The following is a 19,646-nucleotide window of genomic DNA, read 5'->3' on the forward strand; positions in this document are numbered from 1 at the left end:
ATGACCCTAGGATCATGACCTGAGCCAAAATCAAGAGTCAGAGATATTCAACCAACTGAGCCACCCAGGAACTCCTCTGCCCACCCCCCCCTACCCCCCCGCTTTTTAAGTTTATTTATTTTGAGAGAGAGAAATGAAAGAGATAAAGTGTGAGCAGGAGGAGGGGCACAAAGGACAGAGAGAATCCCTATCAGGCCCCATGCTGCCAGCACACAGCCTGACACAGGGCTTGAACCCAAGAACCATGAGATCATGACCTGAGCGGAAACCAGGAGTTGGACACTCAACCGATGGAGCCACCCAGGCTCCTGCCTGGGTCCCCTGCCCATTTCTTCACTGGGTTGTTATCTAACTTTTTAAAACTTTTCATTTTAAAAATATTTTACACATAAAAGCTATGAGTAGAATAAATTCCTATATATCCATCATCTAGATTTATCAATTGATAGCATTTTAACATATTTGCCCCATCATTCTCTCTTCCTTTATACATAAACATACTTTTTCATTTGCCAAACTTTTTGAGATTAAGTTAGAGACATTATGACCCTGTCCCGTGAACACTTCAGTATATATCTCTTAAGAACAAGAGTATCTTATAGTCTTATATAGCCTTAATTATCAATTCATGAAATTACACATGGATTTAATATTATCATCCTATACATAAACCATATTCAAATGTCTCCAATTGTCTCAATGGCATCCTCTATAGCAAATATTTTCCTGACACAGGATTTTATCCAGAATCACATATTGGCTTTAGTTGTAACATCTCTTTAGTCTCCTTTAATCTGGACTGGTTACTAATGCTCTTCTTGCCTTCCAAGACATTTTTGACAATTCTAAGCCAGTAACTTTGTAAAATATCCCTCAACTTGGTATGTCCAGTTGTTTCCTTAAGTAAATGTTCTGAATGTCCAATTTAAGTTGCACGTGTGTGTGCATGTGGGTGTGTGTGTCTGTGTGTGTGTGTTGAGGGGCATAAATAAATTGACATGTTTGCCAAGAATCAAACTTCCAAGTTCCTGATATGAAGTATTAACAAATCTAAGTGAATGCTTAGTCAGCTGGGATATTTAGCTCAAATGAATAATATATTCCCCTGACACTGATGCAGGATTTTAAGTCAAAGCAAGGTAACAGAGGAGGACAATAAATAAATCTACGTATAATCCTGTGATAAGTAACAGACCATACAACCAATACTCAGTTCAAACATAAAGCTAATGTCCATCACTCACCAAAACAATCTCATGATTTTCAGGAATGAAGCTAGAGTATAAATACAGTTCAATAAAATGAGAGCTTCAGATGTCTCTGTGTTCATTTTCTAGCCCATGCTTAAATCAGGTAAGTTTATACTGATCAACACTTTCCCTACCCAGACAATCAAGTTCAAGACAAACAGAAATAGACCAAAAACTGGTTTGCTTCTAGACGCACCTCATCTAAGAATCCTTTCCTGACTAATTTTATTCCAAAATGATCTTCCCTTTGTTTTACATGTCACAAATATATACAGACGGGTTATCAAAGGAGCTGAGAAATAATTTATTTGTAAGAAAACAGAGGGGCTATAAGTTCAGTTCAACCTGTTCTCTGTGCAAATGCTGTGCAAGAACACGTCACCAAATATATGTCTTATTCAGAGAATACATCATATAGGTAGGAACAAGAAAAGGCATCTGTCATGCCTAATCACTTCCTTTTGGAAACTGTTAACTACATTAATAAATGTAGGACATGGCTTTGTTACACAAAATACTACCCTATAATATTAACTGTTAAGAGACTTCACCTTTTGTGGTCTCAACCAGTGCTACTCAAAGTGTGGTATACAAACCTAGTATCAGTTCACCATGTGGTAAGAACAGAAACTGAGACTATATGTTTACTAATATTTAAGCAATTTAACAAAATAATTTTTTGTCTAATAAGTCTAATAATAAAAATAGGGACCTGCATTGTGAATTTTTTAAATTTCATTTTCTAGTAATGCATTTTTAGTGTATTTACAAGTATCAGTCTCCAAAAAATTGGAAGGAAAAAAACACTGTCCCCTCACTACAGATAGGTTGAGGACTGGACTCTTCCATATCATACAGCAGACCAAGTATGTTCAAGTCCTTTGCATTCCACACCCTGCCCCAAAATTACCTATGCCACAAAGGAGACACTGAATGAAGATTTGGTAAATGAATTAAATGACATTATAATAAGAGTTGAAAAAACATACAATGATAATAGTAGCTAAGAACTTTATCATCAACTGAAAAGTAATGCTATTAATTATTGTTATATGAGGTATGTATATACACATTATTATTGCCTATAATAGGATAATGTTTATTAGCATTTCTCCTCCTCTCAAGAGAAATATGGTAAATAAAGGAAATTTTTTTTTTTTTTAATTTTTTTCAACGTTTATTTATTTTGGGGACAGAGAGAGACAGAGCATGAACAGGGGAGGGGCAGAGAGAGAGGGAGACACAGAATCGGAAACAGGCTCCAGGCTCTGAGCCATCAGCCCAGAGACTGACGCAGAGCTCGAACTCACGGACCGCGAGATCGTGACCTGGCTGAAGTCGGACGCTTAACCGACTGCGCCACCCAGGCGCCCCTAAAGGAAATTTTTTTTTAATGTTTATTTATTTCGGAGAGAGAGACAGAGACAGAGAGAGACAGAGTGTAGCAGGCGAGGGGTAGAGAAAGAGGGAGACACAGAATCCAAAGCAGGCTCCAGACACCAAGCTGTCAGCACGGAGCCGACGCAGGGCTCTAACCCACGAACTGTGAGATCATGACCTGAGCCAAAGTCAGATGCTTAACCACCCAGGTGCCCCAATAAAGGAATTATTTTGAAGAATATGTCTTAGGAGTAGTTTTTTAAATTGCTTTACAGATCCTAACAATGAATATTCTGGCAAATAAGCTAAATTAAAAAGAAATAAAATGCCATTAGTCATAAATATTCATTTTATAATTATGGATGTCACTCAAAACAGAAACCCAGTTTGGAAGCATGACCCAGGATAGTTTTGATACGTAAATTAAATCTCTAAAAAATACAACTTACTTCCTAGCAATGGTGGTCACTCTGATGCGTCTCTGTCCACTTGAATGCTGATACTGAGTCACAAACTGGATGGCACCACGTCCTCCTTGAGGAATTGGAGCATTATGCTATGTAAAAATAAGAGTAAAAACTAAGCAAAATCTATTACAGTCTTATTATATAGTTACCCTAGCATTAATGAAATTCATTCTAAAATCGACCAGAGGGATGCCTGTTTCCAGTGAATACCAAACAGCTATGATTTGCCACATAAGAGAAATGGACCTGGGAAAGGGGGAAAATGATGAAGGATAGAGACATGACTCCAGCTATGATATCAATTGCAAGTAATATGTAATTCAGAGGGACATGAAACAAAATGAAGGGAGAAGTATAAAGAAATGATGAGATGCAGAAAGGCATAAGTAAGGCAATTTTGCCTAATAGTAATTGGATAAAGAGAAATTGAAGCAAGTTCTCCTCCCCTCGCTACGAAAAATGAAAACACAACTTTTAGGAAAATAATCACCTGATGAAGAGGTGACCAACAGAAAACTATTAATGAGAAAAGCCCAAAAGTAGTATATAATAATGGTCCTCAGAAAGAAATAGCAAGTGGTCAATAAGAGAAACTTTCTTCATGATCTTTGACAATTAGCATTCTTGCTTTTTTGATTTTTTTTTTTTTTTTGGTAAGAACAACTCTTTTTCACATATTTTGACGCTTAAAGAAAAAAAATGCCTGTACATGTCTTAAGAAGGCTATTAATACTTTGTGGTTCATTTTATGCCTAAAAACTATTAATATGTAAGTCAGTAATTTGTACATTATATCATTCTTTAATATGATAACTTCTTCCTGCAGCAGAAAAAAAAAATCTTTTCAAGTACTGGAATCTTTACCTTCCAATCCTTTTTTATGAATTTTGACATATTAAACTTTCTTGTAGAGATTTCATGTATCATTATATACCTTGTGACAACCAGGAGGAGCTAGATGCCTAATTACAAAAATGCATAGCTAGGACAGAATTTAAGATTTATTTAGTCTTCAATTTTATATTAAAACAACAACAACAATAACAAGAAAACTGAGACTAAAAGTTGGGTTGTCCAATGATGGGAATTTGCAGGTTTCCCTAACATCTCTTTCTATTGTAGTTTATCCTCTCACCAAAGAGTTTAGTCTTGAAAAACAGAAAATGACAAACAAAAATTCCAAAACAGAATAAGCTGTAGGTCATAATTACTATTAGAAAAAATATGATGGGGCGCCTGGGTGGCGCAGTCGGTTAAGCGTCCGACTTCAGCCAGGTCACGATCTCGCAGTCAGTGAGTTCGAGCCCCGCGTCAGGCTCTGGGCTGATGGCTCAGAGCCTGGAGCCTGTTTCCGATTCTGTGTCTCCCTCTCTCTCTGCCCCTCCCCCGTTCATGCTCTATCTTTCTCTGTCTCAAAAATAAATAAATGTTGAAAAAAATTTTTAAAAAAAGAAAAAATATGAAATACTTATGGCCTAAATTGAGTACTTCAAGATAAAAAGTCATACCTGATTGACAACCTCAAAATATATGGCTAAGGTTGTAGTGGGACTGAGTCCACATATCTTCCATTGACAAGTGCCACCTGTTCCTATCTCCTGTAAAAAAAAAAACATAGTATGTTTGAAAGCTAGAGAACACAACTTTTTAAGATTTTATTTTTAAGTGATCTCTATACCCAAGGTGGGGCTCAAACTCACAACCACAAGATCAAGATTCGCATGCTCCACCGACTGAGCCAGCCAGGTGCTCCCAATTTATTACTATAATATATATTAAGGTAAAAGGGGGAGAAAAAACTCCAGTAAGAAAAACTAAATTTCAGGTGTCTAACTAATTTAATGAATGTTAAAAGTCTAAGATTTTTAAAGTCATATAAACTTATCATGAAATAAAATCAAGTAATTTTTACACAATAAAATTATAAAACAATTGAAATTCTTTCTAAATATTGATACAAGTTCTTAATATTGTAGACTTTAACAGTATAAACTATTTAATGAAATAATTACAACTATCTTTCTATCCAACTGTTTCATTGGTATAAGGAGATATTGACTTAACACATAACATATGCATATATAGAATACAGGTTCTCTAGATCAGAATTCCATAAATCAAACACTCAGATTCCCAAAAAAAACTTCTTAGATAAGAATTTTTACCATGCAAACTGCTTAAAATTAATTTTTTTTTTAATTTTTTTTTTCACTGTTTATTTATTTTTGGGACAGAGAGAGACAGAGCATGAATGGGGGGGGGGGGCAGAGAGAGAGGGAGACACAGAATCGGAAACAGGCTCCAGGCTCTGAGCTATCAGCCCAGAGCCCGACGCGGGGCTCGAACTCACGGACCGCGAGATCGTGACCTGGCTGAAGTCGGACGCTTAACCGACTGCGCCACCCAGGCGCCCCTTAAAATTAATTTTTAAACTCTGACATTTTACAGATGATTACTCACCTTATTTGCTCCATCATCCTCTCTACAGGTACATAATTCTACCATTTTAAAGTGTACTATACATCCACTAGATGGGTAACAAAAAAGAAAGGAATTGAAACTAAAATCTGGCTAATTTGGTTACTTTGTTGGAAATCCTACTAACAAAAAAAATTTCAGATTTGACTTTCAGAAGTCTCCAAATTTCCAAATCACAGTTGTTGGGTTTTTTTAGGCACACTGGGGGAAGGAATAACTTAGGCATAAAAAAACAAAAGACTGGTGACAGCACGAAGGTTTTAATTTAGCGGTAGATGGTAAAAAGGGTATGCATAAAGAGCAACCACAAACAGATGTATACTAATGGAAACGGAACCATATTCTACTGAAAAACTTAGCCCACACAATAATTTTGAAAGGATTACTATAGGCTGTCATTCCAAGTCTATTGTTGGTCTGTCCTTCGAATTAACTAGATTTTCTTTTTAGAGTAAATTAAAGGTGACTTACATTTTCAGACACACAAGGTCCTTTAGAATTGAGAGACACACAGGGTCCAATAGCTCCTGAAATCTTTATTTCCCTTGAGGTCTGCAAAATAAGCATACAGTGAACACTTTAGTGTCCTCAAAGTTCAAATATACATTCAACTATAAGTACATAAGAATAAAGACATCTGGGGCGGCTGGGATCAAGCCCCATGTCAGGATCCACGCTAAGTATGGAGCCTACTTAAGATTCTCAGTATCTCCCTCCCTCTCTCTCTCTCTCTCTCTCTTTCTCTCTCCCTCCCTCCCTCTGCCCCTCTCCCCATGCTCACACTCTCTCTGGCTCTTTAAAAAAAAAAAAAAAAAAAAAAGAATAAAGACACCCTTCCACATTTATAACCCAGAGGTTAATGAAAACAAACTAATGTTAAAAATAATAGGGGCGCCTGGGTGGCTCAGTCGGTTGAGCGTCCGACTTCGGCTCAGGTCGTGATCTCGCAGTCTGTGAGTTCGAGCTCCACGTCAGGCTCTGTGCTGACAGCTCAGAGCCTGGAGCCTGTTTCAGATTCTGTGTCTCCCTCTCTCTGACCCTCCCCCGTTCATGCTCTGTCTCTCTCTGTCTCAAAAATAAAGGTTAAAAACAAAAATTAAAAAAATAATAATAATAATAAATCAGGGGTGCCTTGGTGGCTCAGTTGGTCGAGTGCATGACTCTTGATTTTGGCTCAGGTCATGATCTCATGGTTCGTGGGATCAAGCCCCACATCAGGCTCTGCACTGACGGTGCAGAGCCTGCTTAGGTTTCTCTCTCTCTCTCTCTCTCTCTGCCCCTCCTCTGCTCATGTGCATGTACATACACTCGCTCTCTCTCTCTCTCTATCAAAATAAATAAATACACTTAAAAAAATAACAATAATGAGATCAGTGGACACTTCTAGGTTTATAACTTCCAAATTTACAATCTAGCCCTGACCTAACTTCAATACTCTATTTCCAGCTGCCCATAGGAGGTCTCCATTTGGTAATCTCACTCTCAATTCAAAATAATACTGTACCCAAAATTCATACATCCTAATTCTAAACTTTAAACACTATCTTCTGTTTTTCCTCCTGTAGAAAATTTGTCACCAAGATTGGTTTCTTTCCAATCTCTGACACCAAAATTTAAGCCATTGTTAGTTTCCATCTAAGAAAATTAGAAAACCTAATTCACTTTTCCTACTCGAGATTCTTCTTCCTGACAAACTGAATACCATTGTCAGACAAATTTTACCTGAAACACTATTCTTTATTAACTTACAATGGCTTCTTCTGGCTACACGTGCATCACCAAAATACAACTGACCACATAATTAAAACTATTTCCCTTACACTGCAATACAAAGCATCCACTCTCACTGGGAAGTTTCCCCAAATATACCACGCTGATTCTCACTTCTTTACCTTTCCTCACATGGGATCCTAACTAAAATGTGTTTTCCTCAACGAACTTAAATTCTGCCATCTTTCAAAACCACTGTAACTCACTATAAAACCATTTATCACCAAGAATAAATTGTGTCCTGCATACATTCATTTTTCTTCCCTAAACCTTTATAGGACTTTTATAATCTACTGTTATTTCATTCTATCACAAATGTTAATTTTATCTATCAAAACTAAGTTTCTTTTTTTTTTAATTTTTTTTTTAACGTTTATTTATTTTTGAGATAGAGAGACAGAGCATGAACAGGGGAGGGGCAGAGAGAGAGGGAGACACAGAATCTGAAACAAGCTCCAGGCTCTGAGCGGTCAGCACAGAGCCCGACGTGGAGCTCGAACTCACGGACCACGAGATCATGACCTGAGCCGAAGTCGGATGCTTAACCGACCAAGCCACCCAGGTGCCCCAGTTTCTTTTTTTTAAAGTAGGCTTCCCACCCAATGTGGAGCTTGAACTCACAACCCTGAGATCAAGAGTTACATGCTCCACTGACAGCTAGCCAGGTTCCACAAGACTTAAGTTTCTTCTTAAGAAGCACTGTGACTTATATATCCCTTGAGATCCTCATAATTTCCCTGCCTAATGCTATACACATAGCAAGCATTCAATAAAATAAAAAGATTACGAAGAAATATTTAATGGAAGTTCAAAGTCAATGATTTTGTAATACACTTTTATGACACTAAACTTTTGGGTTTTTTAAATCAAAATTTGAAGTGAACAGTATCAGGGAACCTGGGTGGCTCAGTTGGTTGAGCACCTGACTCTTGACTTAGGGTCAGGTCATGATTCCACGGTTGTGGGATCGAGCCCTGCATCAGGCTCTGTGCTGGGCATGGAACCGGCTTAGGAGTCTCTGTCTCTGCCCCTCCCCTGCCCACATGTACACACATGCGCACGCACTCTCTTTCTCTAAAAAAAAAAAAAAAAAAAGAAGTAAATAATATCAACAACCTACTAATCAAAAAACAATTACTGATTATCCAAATGGAATAGATTTCTCTTCAGTTACTGATTCCCAAAATAAAAAAAAACTAGCACTCACAGAAGCAAATACAGCACTAAAAAAGAAAAAACACACTTAAAAAGTTAAATCCTATATAAAGAAAAAGCAATTAAAGGAAATTTTACCTATATAGTATCTCCTTTTCCAATAATTATTTGTAAATGCTCAAGTAAAATTTCATGTACGTTTAATGATGATACATTTTTCTGGTAAACAAAATCTCTACTTTTAAAGTCTATATTGAATTTGATTAATGATATTTAAATATTATGGTCAAGACTACAAATTTCTTTTGATAACATACCACACATGTCAAGTTTTGATGCTTACCTTTATTTCTAATGTACCACCAAAGCCCATTTTAAACTGTCCATGCATATCTTTGGTAAAAACTCTTTGAAAAGTCTGCTTGAATAAGGAAGTGTTGAAAGAGTCACCCATTACCATGTATCCTCTGCACAGAAAGAACAAAAAATAATATATGTGACACAAGTACTGGGCCTATGTGTTAAAACCAGAAAAGTAAATTACCTCTCAATACTACCAACAAATTTTAAAGATACTTTCTAAATGTACTCTACTACCATTAATTTTACAAACTCAAATATATGAGAATATCTTCACCCTATAAATAATCTCAATCCTGAGAGCATCTGAGTGCCCCTAACACTTACATTTGTTCTCAGTAATTTATTAACATTATTTTTTATAAATAGATAACACATCCACATGCTACAAAAATTCAAAAGATACAAAATGGTACACAGTAGCAAATGTGTCTCTTCCATCCCAGCCACCCAGTTCTCCAGCACACATTCTCATTCTTGAAAACAAATATATACCTGTATATGTATATATATGCATATACTGTCTGTGTGTATCAATCACATCAGACATAACAGGATCATGAAACTTAGCAAAGAAGAATAGGAGGGTGCTGTGGAACGATTTTCACTTTAAGCACTATGTACATGTACTGTACAAATTTTTTCAGTAAGCATGTACCTGTTTCTCATTTTTTTAAGTTTTAAAAAACATTAACTATCAAACAAAAACAGTTCTGAGGTACCATTTTTTCTCTAATAGATCAGCTAAAAGCACAGTCTGATGACATATTCTGTTGGTGAGGCTGTAGAAACAGTTACCCTCATACACTGCTAGTGGGAATGCAAAATGATGCAACCTCAACACAGGGGAATTTGCCAATATCTAACAAAATTACACTTGTGGTTTCTCTTTAATCTAGCCAACCCACTATTAGGAATCTATCCCAAAAATATTCTGGCAACAAAAACAAAAAGCAAATATATGCACAAGGGTATTCAGTATTACTAGTTATAAAAGATTGGAAACAATCCGGAGGACCATCTATTAGAGACTAGTTGGGTAAAATATGGTACATCCACACAATGAGGTAATATACTGCTGTAGACTACTATCTAGAATATAAGTGAAAATGCAAAGTGGATAAGGATATGTAGAATTTTCTCCTGTTCTACAAAAAGGGGATAGATACACCCATAAACTCATATGCATACAAACATTTACATACATCTGCTCATATTTTTAAAATATTTTAAGTAGCTTTCAAACAATACAATAAAAATTAAAATAGGCAAAAGAATAAAACTGATATGGCATAATTAATTAATGGTAATTTTATTTTTGATACTGGATTTATGTTATCTCTGATGTTATTATATATTATATATCTTTTTAAATGTTGTTTTCTCTATATTTGTCACTGGTGTACAAAAATATAGTTGAATTTTGTACAACGACCTTGATCTAGAAGTCTTGACAACTTAACATATTAATTCCAACAGTTAGTAAATAGGTTCTTTTAGATTTTCTACTTTTATAAATATCATCTATGATGATCTATGTTATCACTATACCTGGTGATATGCATCCTACATTAAAGACAACTTACACCACCCTACTTATCTTTTCCTTTTCACAACAAACCTCCATGAAATAACTCTCTATAACCTCACTACTCAGTGTGGCTCTTGGTCCAGCAACATTATTATCAGCAAGGATCTTGTTTGAAAAGGAGAATTTCAAGTCCCATCCTATGCACAGCCAATCCAGAATCTGTACTTTAACAAGATAACCAGATGATCTGCACATATGAAAGTTTGAGAACTTGTAATCTCTACCAGCTGTTTCCAATCCTCTCTTTCTGTTCTTTTTTTTTTTTTTATGTTTATTTATTATTGAGAGACAGAGAGAGACAGAGCATGAACATGGGAGGGGCAGAGAGAGGGGGAGACCCAGAATCTGAAGCAGGCTCCAGGCTCTGAGCTGTCAGCACAGAGCCAGACGCAGGGCTTGAACTCACAAACCACGAGATCAGGACCTGAGCCAAAGTCGGACGCCTAACTGAGCCACCCAGGCACCCCTCTGTTCTTTTTCTAGTTCACTCTAAGTCAATTTGCACTGCTCTTAGATTGCTAAATCTTACAATCTCATCCATTTTTACTGCTATTAAAAAAAACACCAGTGGGGTGCTTGGGTGGATCAGCTGGGTAAGCATCCAACTCTTGATTTCCACTCAGGTCACGGTCTCACGATTCATGGGATCAAGCCCCATGTTTGACTCTGCGCTGACAGAGCAGAGCCGGCTAGAGATTCTCTCCCTCTCTCTCTGCCCCTCCCCTGCTCATACTCTATCTCTCTCAAAATAAATAAACATTAAAAAAAAAAAAAAACATACACACCATATTCTGACAACTCCCACATTTATGTCTCCAGCCCAGATCTATCTTCTGTATTCTATGTTATAATATCAAACTGCCTACTCAACATCTCATGGATATCAACTGGCATCTTAAACCAAACATGTTCAGAACTAAACTCCTAATCTTCTCCCCAAATACTCTTCTTTTCACAGTCTTACTCATTTCAATAAAAGGCAATTCAATCCTTCCAGTAAATTCCTTTGATTTTCAGTTTTCCCCAAACCCTGATCCAATCTATCAGCAAATCTTCTACTTCTAAATATATCCAAAACCCAACCACTTCTCAGCCACCACTTGGTATTCCTGCATTCCTATTCACCACTGAAGGTAAATGGAGTCAGATGATCCTTTTTACAGCATTACAGATCATATCACTCCTCTACTGATCTTACTCAAAGTGAAATCCAGGGGCGCCTGGGTGGCTCAGTCAGTTAAGCATCCGACTTTGGCTCAGGTCATGATCTCACAGTTCGTGGGTTAGAGCCCCGCGTCAGGCTCTGTGCTGACAGCTTGGAGCCTGGAGCCTGCTTTGGATTCTGTGTCTCCCTCTCTCTCTCTGCCCCTTCCCCGCTTGTGGTCTGTCTCTGTCTCTCTCAAAAATAAATAAACAGAAAAAAAAATTTAAAAAACAAAAGTGAAATCCAAAGCCCTTACCATAGTCAAAAGACAATGACAATCTGTCCCTCTCACTCACCCCACTCCACTACTGTGGCCTCTTTGCTATATTTCAAACGCCCTATGCATGTTCTCAACTTTGCCCTTGCTATTCTGTTTGAACACTCTTCCTTCATCTATGCATTTGGCTCACTACCTCATTTCCTTAGGTCTTTGCTAAAACCTCATCTTCAATGAGGCCTTCCCTTCTCACCCCGTTAGAACTGCAAACCTCATTTCCTGCATTATTATTCTCCTTAACATTTGTTACCTACTGACATCCTATCTACTTTACTTGTCTCATCTCCTCTCACTAGAACTGTGCATCCAAACATGCGGCTATTTAAATTTACATGTAAATGGGGCACCTGTGTGGTTTAGTCAGTTAAGCATCCCACTTTGGCTCAGGTCATGATCTCGTGGTTCATGAATTCAAACCTTGCATCGGGCTCTGTGCTGACAGCTGAGCCTGGAGCCTGCTTTGGATTCTGTGTCCATCCTCTCTCTCCATCCCTCCCCTGCTCACACTCTATCTCTGTCTCTCGAAAATAAATAAACGTTAAAAAAAATTTTTTTAATTAGAAAATACAAAAACTTACATGTAAATCAATTAAAATTAAAATTTTAAATTCAGGGTCTCAGTCACACTCACCAGATTTCAGTGGGACAACACAGAGAACATGTTCAATAGAAAATTACACTGAACACTCCTACACTGGAAGATAAGCTCCATGAGGGTAAATTTTTAGGTTTCGTTCATTGTGTATATCCAATACCCTGAACAGTTTGATGATACATAGTAAGTGCTCATTAATATTTATTAGATGAATAAAATTAAATAAATAAACCTGAGAAATGAATTGACATATATAATTTTTTTTAATGTCTTTGTATTTTTTACAGAGAAAGAGTGTAAGCAGGGCAGAGAGAGAGGGAGACAGAGGACCCAAAGCAGCGTCTGCATTGTCAGCACAGAGCCCAATGTGGAACTCAAACTCATGAACCATGAGATCATTACCTGAGCCGAAGTCGGATGCTTAACCGACTGAGCCACCCAGGAGCCCCCCTAATTGAGTTTTTTAAAGCCTATTTAAATTATCCCCGAAGTAATGCTTGCCAGTGCAAGAGGAAGGAACACTTCCCAACTCATTTTATGAATCTGGTATTATCCTGATGCCAATACCAAAGACATCACAAGAAGAAAAATAAAACAACTATAGATCAAGATCCCTTAAGAAGATAGACGTAAAATCCTCAAAAAATATTAACAAATCAAATCCAGCAATATATAAGAAGTATTATTCACAAATGAGATTCATCCCAGGAATACAAGGTTGGTTTAACACATAAAAATCACTGTAATACAACATATTAATAGAAAAAAGGACAAAAACCATGTAATCGTCTCAATAGATGTAGAAAAAGCATTTAACCAAACCTAACACCCTTTTAGGACAAAAACCTCAACTAAGGATAGAAAATCCTTCAACCTGATCAAGGCATCTACAAAAACCCACAGCTAGGGAGCCTGTGTGGCTCAGTCGGTTAAGTGTCCGACTTCAGCTTAGGTCAATGATCTCACAATTCGTGAGTTCGGGCCCCGTGTCAAGCTGCTGACAGCTCAGAGTCTGGAGCCTGCTTCGGATTCTGTGTCTCCCTTTCTCTCTGCCTCTCCCTGACACACACTGTCTTTCTCGCTCGCTCTCACTCTCAAAAATAAACATTAAAAAAAAAATTAAAAAAAAAAAACAAAACTCACGGCGAACATCATACTTAATGGTGAAAGATGAAATGGTTTTTCCCTAAGATCCAGAGAAGGTAAATCTATAGACAGAAAGCAGATTAGGGGTCTAGGCTGAGAGAGAAGGAGAAGGAAACTGCAAAGGGCATTGACTGCTAATGGGTACAGTTACTTCTTGGGGTAATGTAAATGTTCTAAAACTAAATTTGGTGATGGTTCCTCAACCTGTGAACAGATCAAAAAAACCCACATTCAATTGTATGCTTTAAATGGGTAAATTTTATGGTGTGTGAATTATAGCTCAAAAAGCTCTACAATAATAAAACAATGACTGCAGGACATCAAGATGAACTTTTCAAACAGAACTTGTGCATTTATAACTGAAATTTAGAAAAAAATGTAAAGTGAGCTTTACTGAAAGCAGTATCAAAAACTGTTAAGAGTTGTCCTGGAGTGGTAGAATGACGGCTGTTTTTTCTAAACTGTCATTATTGGTCTATATTTTGTAAACTAATTATTAGCCTATAATCCTAAAAACTACAAAAATTTAAATACATACCCAGTAAGGTTGGGACAGCATTTCATCTCCAGGAGACCTGTCTGATCTAACGCACAGGCATAGATATCAATAACATGACCAGTCGTAGCAGCTCGATTAGCCAATGCTTCAAAATGCTACAAAAGATTTTTTAAATCAAATCAAATCAATGTATAAACTCAACCATCCTATACATCATTTTTCCCATAAAGAGATCAAAATGGCCTAAAAAAATACTAAAACTATAACCCATAATAATTTAAGTGTGATATGTTCTAATTTTCTATAATAGAAAACTCCTCATAAAGTGATACAATAACTTCTAGAAGTCTGACACTTTCACATTTTTAAGGCATTCTAATAAACTCCTAAATTAAGCTAAACTTGGAGAAAAGGTATAACAAATATCTTGCTCTTCATACATAAACATAGTAGAAGAGGAACACAGAACTCTTTTTCTTGGCTGAGTCCACACCCAGATAACAAAAACACCAAAATACAGAAAAACACTAACAAAAGCTGTAAGATAAACAAATACAAAACACTTTTTGAAGCTCTAAGAAAACTTCCAACCTCAAAAGGGAAATCTGGTGGCAGGAAAAAAATCCAGTAATAGTGACAAAAATTATGTTATTATTTACACTTTTAAAAATATTATGACTACCAAAAAGAAGTGTTAATATAGTACAACTAAACTAAAATTGTAAACTCCAGAGAATTTTTTTTTTAAAAAGGAACACTAACAGCAGAACCAATTCAAGGGAGTCAATAGTCAAAAGTGAAAATGTACTAGCACAAACTCAAATAAAATTAAAGTTACATGAACAGAAAACAACTCATAAGTCAATGATGGACTATTCACCCTATGAACAAAATACATATCTAGAGGAAGCCTCTTACAAATGAAAAACTGGAAAATTCAAGAAATTTTTCCTGAAGCAGGAAAGATATTCTTTAACATGAATATCAAAAAAGGCACACAGGGTTTCTCTCAGGAGTAATCTTTAAAGAGACACTTACTGTGAAAAAAAAAAAAATACAACCACAAAAAAAAAAAAAAAAAAAAGAGCTACCTACTGGTGCTACTATTAAGTCTTTAAATATTTACAACCAGAAAAATTGTAACTTAAACTATCAAAAAAAAAAAAGAGACTATTTCTCCAATTCTGAACAGTAGTTACAGCATCAGACTTCACAATATCAGATTTCTTATTATGAAGTATGTGTATTCTTCCTCTTCCATCAAATGAAATTTTTCTATTAAAACAAAAAACTTAACCAAATTACCTTTGTTCCCTTTTTAACATATTTGGCATTGTCTTTTTCAATGTCATGCCATGATCTTATAGGTGTCTTCAATTCATCTCCAACCACCATTCCAGGCCCCTGAGTGGCTGGACCGCCAATGAACATCATGATACGAGCACCAGTGTTGGGAAAAGTACACTATCAGAAAAAAGTAACTTGTCAAAAGAGTTTAAAGGAAGATACAAGGATATATATTTCTAAAAGTGAATTCTGATATATTCTTTCTAGAAAACAAGAAAGCATAAATTATCCAAGAATAATCAAATGTTTAAAATGAAATTTAAACACATGGTATTTGTTTGAATACCTTTCTTTTGAAATCTTATCTTAAATGATAGTGCCTTCCTAGCTTTAAAATAATTCATATGGGGTGCCTGGGTGGCTCAATTGGTTAAGCATCTGACTTCGACTCAGGTCATGATGTACAGTTCATGGGTTTGAACCCTATGTCAGGCTCTGTACTGACAGCTCAGAGCCTGGAGCCTGCTTCGGGTTCTGTGTCTCCCTTCCTCTGCCCCTCCCATGCTCATGCTCTGTCTCTCAAAAATGAATGTTAAAAAAAATTTTGTTTTAAATAATCTATAAGCCTGATCCCTATAAATAAGGATGCTGCTCCTGCTTAACCAGTCCTAGACTGGGAGGAGTAGAGAAGGAGTAAGAAAAGGGACATCTTCCTGTTTTGCTGCTGTAGTTCTATTTTTCTTTTTTATGTTTAAAACATATGCATGGCTTATCTTTCTAGTTTAAGATGATGGACTGAGTATTCCAATCTACCCTTCCTTCTTCCAAAGTGAAATGAGAAAAATGGTAGAATTTTTAAAATAAATAACTACATAAATGAAAAATAAGAGTGCTATCAGTAGACTAGAAATTTTGAGGACTCAAAACAGACAGGATTGCAAAAGCTGTATCATTTACATTCTTTTCTGAAGCTATAAAGTAACTTGAAAAACGTGCTCTGTATTTTTGTCCAACAACTACTTAGGGTTATTGCAAAGTATTTCTAATATAATTATATAAATACCATTAACTGTGGAACAAAGTAATTATACACAGAAAGAAGGAGATGTAAACTCCATAATGATATTAATAAATAAATATAGAAACTGAAAGTTTTATGCAGAATGGGATATTTGCTTGGTTTCAAAGACTCTCATTTTCTAATGTTTACTGATTACAAAAGGAGGGGAAATAAGAGTAATTTTACAGTGGAAAAACGTGGCAGACACAATCTTAGTAAGTGATCATGGTGATTATATCACCTTGAATGGGGCAAATGAAAATCATGTGCCACCTGACAGGGTGTAATGAGAACACAGCATTATTTCTATGATAGTCCTGCGGCTATAAGACCTGAATCTAATTGTGAGGACATATCAAAACAAAAGTAATTTGAGAGTCTATAAAATAACTGGCCTGAATCTTCCAAAGCATCAAAGTCATGAAAGTCAAAGAAAAGTTGAGGGACTGTTCCACACTGTAGGAGACTAAATAGACATACCACTAAATACATGTCTCTGAATGTATTTTTAGTAAAATAAATTTTTAATAAGATTCTTTTTAGAAAAAGAAATTATTGAAATAATCTATAAAACTTGAACGAGATCTGAAAGCTAGGTGATAGTAATGTATCAGTGTTAATATTATGATTTTAATAATTATATTGTAGTTATATACAAAAATATCCTGATTCATAGGAAACAACTAAAGTATTCAAGTGGTTAGGAACATCATGTCAGCAACTTAAATAGTTCAGAGGGAAAAATGTTCTTTACAACTTTTCTGTAAATTTGATAGCATCTCATTTTTTAAAAAGCTTTTTTTTAAAAGTCTCTTTTCTAATTATAAAGCTAAGGTATGTGTAGTGTAAAATTTTCAAATTCTACTTAAAAGCAAAATTCCCCTTATTCTACCACTGTTAACATTTGGATGAACAAACACCCTTCCAGATGCATCTCTATACACAAAAAAATATACCACAGATCAAATTTTAAGTATTTGCTGTCTTAATGACCTAATTTTTTCACTCAACATTGCCTTGTAGATATCACTGATACACAAACATACACATTTACATTCCAAAACAAAGCTCTTGTCACTACCTCAAGTAGTCCTACAGCTATGGAAAGTGCCACCCCAGAGGAACGCAAAGGTCTCTTCCCCTGTGGTACAGGCCAAGGGTCTCGCTGCAGTTCTCCCAGAAGATCTGTGAGATTCATGTCTATTTTCTGTACTGGCTGCAAGAATCTGCAAAACAAAATTAAATCAAAAGTCATTTATAAATGTTTATGGGTAAGACTGTAAGAAACAAACTGTTTCCTTTTTTAGAAATAGAAAAAAGTAATTTGAATACATGGTAGACCCATGGTTCTCTAACTTTTGTGTGCATAAGAATTGGTGGGAGGACTCATTTTAACAGATTCCAGGGTCTTGTTTCTGCAGGTCTGAGGTAGGCCCCAAGAATGTGCATCTCAAACAAGTTCCCAGGTGATGCTATCTACTGGTCCACAACCAAAGTTTTAGTACAACCACTGTAAGTGAAACACTCACACCAAGTATTATATCATTTACCAGTTAGTCAGCCTTTCATTTACCAGTTTCATTTACCAGTTAGTCAGCCTTAGGGCTACTGAAATAATTATGAGAAGATATGTCAACTCAATTTTAGTAATACTACTTCTGATTAGTAAGTTTGGGGAAGGGGAAACTACCTCTAAGGCTAAATGAAAAGTTTTTTAGGCCCTACTTTTGTTTGGCTGCCTTCAACTAGTTTATGAACTTAAAAACAGGAGATCAGGAATATACCAAAACTAAAAAAGTCCTTAACATTGTAATAATAAGAAACCAACCATTTTAGTGGCATGATTCTGCCTCAACTTTTTAGAAGATGTACTAATGCTGTGTATTTATATTCCTAAAAATATAACAATATAGTATTACTGAACGTCTATGTTCCAGTTAAGGGTACAGGATGCTTAAAAGAGCTGCACAAATTGTAAAATTCTCTTTGCCATATTTAATAATTACCTATTGGAAGGAGGTGGCTGTTGTACCTGAGGACCACGTGTAGCTTGAGTAACGGGTACTTTAGAGAGTCCCAGCATTTCCTGTAAAGAGATTATTTTTGTGATATCCATTTAAGTACTCCTACAAAGATGTATCAACTACTTACCATATGCAAAATGCTGTGCTAGGTATTAGGAACACAAAAATAAAGAACATAAAGTCTCTTTCCTTAGAATGCAAAAGGTCTAGTTAGGGAGACCCTCAGGTAAACAATAACAATGCAAGGAAATAACAAGCATAAGAGAACAAAGTATAAGGTGCTATATGAGCAAACAGGGATACTAGCTCAGAAATAGTTTATTTCTAATTAAGAGTCAAAAAGTTACTATGTAACATCAATGTCTGTACTTCTTTTAAGTTTTATCTTATTTATTTAGAGCGAGAGAGCACACATGAGTGCCAACAGGGGAGGGGCAGAGAGAGAGGGAGAAAGAATCCCAAGCAGCCTCCATGCTGTCAGCAAAGAGCCCGACACGGGGCTCATCTCATGGGGCTCAGTCGCATGAATGTAAGATCATGACCTGAACTAAAATCAAGAGCCGGAGGCTTAACGGACTAAGCCACCCAGGCGCCCCACATGAATGTCTATATTTCTTAACTTGTATTCATCCATCCCTTTGAGCAACTATATTTCAAGTACCTGCTATGTGCCAGGCATCTAATGGTAAAAAATATATATATAGCCCCTGACCTTATGAAATTAAGATCTGGTGAAACAGACAGCAGTTAATAAAATCATTAGCTTAAAAAGTATAAAATTACAATTGTATTAAATGTTATAAAGGAGAGGTACATGGAATCGTATAAAAGGGGTTATAAGATAGGGGCGCCTGGGTGGCGCAGTCGGTTAAGCGTCCGACTTCACCCAGGTCACGATCTCGCGGTCCGTGAGTTCGAGCCCCGCGTCGGGCTCTGGGCTGATGGCTCAGAGCCTGGAGCCTGTTTCCGATTCTGTGCCTCCCTCTCTCTCTGCCCCTTCCCCGTTCATGCTCTGTCTCTCTCTGTCCCAAAAATAAATAAACGTTGAAAAAAAAATAAAAGGGGTTATAAGATATACATATGTATGTCTATACTTAATTTTC

At 36.4% G+C, this 19,646-nt stretch overlaps 1 protein-coding gene across 6 annotated transcripts in view; it reads right to left on the minus strand.

The window, feature by feature from the left end:
* SEC23A (SEC23 homolog A, COPII coat complex component) overlaps positions 1 to 19,646 on the minus strand; it is a 67,490-nt gene that overhangs the window by 33,347 nt on the left and 14,497 nt on the right. For all 6 annotated transcript variants that reach the window (XM_045450757.1, XM_045450753.1, XM_045450754.1 and 3 more), the window contains 8 exons: positions 18,526 to 18,605; positions 17,601 to 17,745; positions 15,478 to 15,636; positions 14,212 to 14,327; positions 8,844 to 8,967; positions 6,047 to 6,127; positions 4,606 to 4,695; positions 3,080 to 3,186 (listed from right to left, as the gene is read on the minus strand). In XM_045450757.1, coding sequence (XP_045306713.1) covers positions 3,080 to 3,186; positions 4,606 to 4,695; positions 6,047 to 6,127; positions 8,844 to 8,967; positions 14,212 to 14,327; positions 15,478 to 15,636; positions 17,601 to 17,745; positions 18,526 to 18,605 — 902 coding nt within the window. The remainder of the gene's footprint in view (positions 1 to 3,079; positions 3,187 to 4,605; positions 4,696 to 6,046; positions 6,128 to 8,843; positions 8,968 to 14,211; positions 14,328 to 15,477; positions 15,637 to 17,600; positions 17,746 to 18,525; positions 18,606 to 19,646) is intronic.

This window comes from Leopardus geoffroyi, chromosome B3, assembly GCF_018350155.1.
Source record: "Leopardus geoffroyi isolate Oge1 chromosome B3, O.geoffroyi_Oge1_pat1.0, whole genome shotgun sequence".
Taxonomy (NCBI): Eukaryota; Metazoa; Chordata; class Mammalia; order Carnivora; family Felidae; genus Leopardus; species Leopardus geoffroyi.